Source organism: Nymphalis io, chromosome 2 (assembly GCF_905147045.1).
Source record: "Nymphalis io chromosome 2, ilAglIoxx1.1, whole genome shotgun sequence".
NCBI classification, from domain to species: domain Eukaryota; kingdom Metazoa; phylum Arthropoda; class Insecta; order Lepidoptera; family Nymphalidae; genus Nymphalis; species Nymphalis io.
In genome coordinates this window covers 12526210-12529422 of record NC_065889.1, presented here as the reverse complement: position 1 = coordinate 12529422, position 3213 = coordinate 12526210, and the positions used below count along the sequence as shown (strand labels likewise).

Here is a 3213-nt window from a genome sequence, read left to right as displayed (position 1 = left end):
TAAATAAACTTGACTAATTAAATAAGAGATATCTGGCCAAACTTCGAGGTGTTGAGAGGATAATGAATGAAATGGCAGAGAGGAAGTGCAAAACTTAAAGCCGAATACCAATGAACAATAAAAAAAAGAGTATTACTTAATCAAAAAAAAATTTTTTTTGAGTCAAACTTTAATTAAAAAAGAACATATCTGTATTTCTTTCGTAAAACATAAATAATGTTAATTTTTTTAACTTGTGTTCTTTTTGTCACTTGCAAAGATTAAACTATAGTCTAAGCCAAACTAGATGGTTTTGGGATTTTCAAAAAGTAATAATTGTATTATATCTATGGTCGTAATAAAAACTTGTGCATTGTATGACTCACACTCAGCTTGTGTTTATGTCAAGTATAGTTATGATACAGTCGAACAGCAACCTTGGTAATGATAATTAGATCCAATGTCATTACATTATATTTTAACTTAGTTTTATACGCGACTTCGTTCGTAGGAATAAGCAGTTTTGTTATAAACGATGATCAGGTAATGGGCTAGGAACATGGGTTTTTATTGACACCAACCTTTGGAACAAATAAATTTAGTCTCTTCCGCCTGAAATTAAACTATTCATACTAAAATACATCTTTATTTATACATAAGTAAATAAATATACACAGACAGTGTCTACTAGATTTTGCTAGGAATATAACAATACTGTTTTACACGTGATAGCAGAAAAACAAAGTCATATAATATATTTAAAAGCAATATACTTACGAAGTTTATCATTAATTCACAGCCATTCGATCCAAGATCATTGCAATATTATATCAATGTTCTTCTTCATTATATTTATTTTTATTATCATAATATTAAGCTTCATATATTGGATCGGTGAAAACAATGAGAGATATTGGAAAAAGCGAGGTGTTACATTCTATAAGAAGAACAAAGTGCTTGGAGTATTTTGGGACTTCCTTACGAAAGATGGACCTTTATTTCAAAAATGGTACGATGTTTACAAGCAATATCCTAATGATCCCGCTGTCGGTGTTGGCTCTTTGCTCACGCCAGCACTGTATATTCGAGATCCTGTAAACATACAACATGTGCTCACAACAAACTTCAACGCCTTTAGTCACAGAGCATTTAATCCAAATGAAGAAGATGTTTTGGCAAATAACATTCTATTCCTGAATGGAAAAAAATGGCAGCTGGTCAGACAGAGCTTAACACCTTTATTTACTTCCAGCAAGTTAAAAAGCATGTATTACATAATGGAGAAAAGTGCACAAGATTACATCGCTTACTTAAAAGATAATCCGAATTTAACAAAAGGCGATACATTTAATAATCTCTCGACATTTTGCTGCGCAGCCATCGGTGCTGCTGTATTTGGTGTGACAACAAAATCTATTTTTAAGTCTCCTTTCTTATCAGTCGCGCATAAAGCATTTAAGCCAACTTTTCTACGAAACATTCAATTTACTATTGCTAACGTGAGTACAAGTATGTTTAAAACATTAAATATAAAATTTTTCAAAGAATTTGAACCATTCTTTATTGGTGCAATAAAACAAACGCTTCGTCAACGAGAACGTGAAAATGTGAAAAAACATGACTTCGCAGATATATGTGTGTCGATACAAAGTAAAGGAACGTTAAAAGATCTTGCGACAGGATTCAAATTGGAGCCGACCGATGAGCTTCTCGCAGCTCAAGCATTTTTCTTCTTTATAGCAGGAGTCGAACCAACAGCGTTTGCTATGTTTGCAACATTGATAGAGTTAGGTAGAAACCCAGAAATACAACAACGCTTACATGAAGAAATTGACGAGACATTTGAAAAGTATGATAACAAATTGACATTTGATGTAATCGTTGGTATGAATTACCTGGATATGGTTATGTCAGAAGCTATGCGACTTCATCCTCCTATCGGTTTTTTATCTAGGGTGTGTACAGAAGATACAGTACTTCCTGTTGGTAATATTAAAATTGATAAAGGAACGAAAGTATTTACACCAATCTACGAACTACATCATGACCCTAAATACCACCCAGATCCCGAAGTGTTTAATCCGGAAAGATTTTCTCGAGAAAACCTTAAAACAATGTTAGACATAACCTTTCAGCCTTTCGGAAAAGGAAACAGAATTTGTGTAGGAATGAGATACGCTCAGCTACAAGCTAAGACTGGTTTAGTATATTTGTTGAGAAACTTTACCGTGAAGACGAACATTTTTAAAGGTGGTATAAAATATAAAAGAGATCAAGTACAAGTAAGATTGGCCAATGTGGATGTAGAATTCGTTCCGAGAACATAAATATATATTTAAGATTATTACAGACATTAAATATTTGAGAACAAAATATTAATTATATAAATTATAACTAATATTTTTTTCATGAAACGTCAGAAAAATTATTACAAAAGATTTTAATGTCTATTTGTTTTTAAATAAATGAAAATTATTATTACGATTATAATAAAAAAAAACTCATTAAAGAAATATTTAATTATTAATTTTTAGTCTCATTTTGATTTAAATCTCTTTTTTATTGTACCTACTACTAAACAATTAAACAATTAAATTGTACAAACAATAATTTATATTATAAAAATTAAACAAATTTTATTTGTGTAATGTACCACATTTTTTGAAAACAAACTGAACCTTACTAAAATCAATTTAAAAGTTCCAATCACAATATGGCATTCACTTCATCCATAGTTAATAAACATTATTTAAGTTAGGGTAAAATCTACTAGAATTCTTTGTTATCTACTCTTATTATTTGTTTATATACTAACATTAATACATAGAAATGAAGCTGGTCTTGTAGTTTGTTTGTCAATCATCAAGTAATTTTAATAATCAGAAAGTCACTCTTTTCCATAATTATAATGTTAATCCTGAAACCTGATCAAGAAAGCTCTTCTTAATTTTGACCTGTAAATTATTTTAAGAAGATTATATTTTTTAAGTAAAAGTAAAATAGCACTCCCGTTTTAAAATAAACTTTAGATCATATTCCATGATGTTAGTCATGTACGGGTTGGTATAGGTACACTTCCTTACGCAGGTAATGACCGGTCACGGTTGTTTTGGAGAATACCTGTGTAAGATCGGACGCGAATCGATGGCGATGTGTCACCACTGTGCCGTGGACCGGGACACCGCTCAGCATACGTTGGAGGTGTGCCCCGCGTGGAGTGCGGAGAGGGAGTCG

General features: G+C 31.5%; 1 protein-coding gene across 1 annotated transcript; it reads left to right on the top strand.

The window, feature by feature from the left end:
* The first annotated feature begins 758 nt into the window (after window positions 1-758).
* Window positions 759-2818, top strand: LOC126776665 (cytochrome P450 6k1-like). Its single transcript, XM_050499290.1, has one exon. It carries the CDS (start codon window positions 813-815, stop codon window positions 2304-2306), a length of 1494 nt encoding a protein of 497 aa, XP_050355247.1. The 5' UTR covers window positions 759-812; the 3' UTR covers window positions 2307-2818.
* Window positions 2819-3213: the final 395 nt, after the last annotated feature.

Coding starts and splice junctions, on each gene's coding strand:
- LOC126776665 (XM_050499290.1), top strand. CDS start 813: ATGTTCTTCTTCATTATATTTATTTTTATTATCATAATATTAAGCTTC.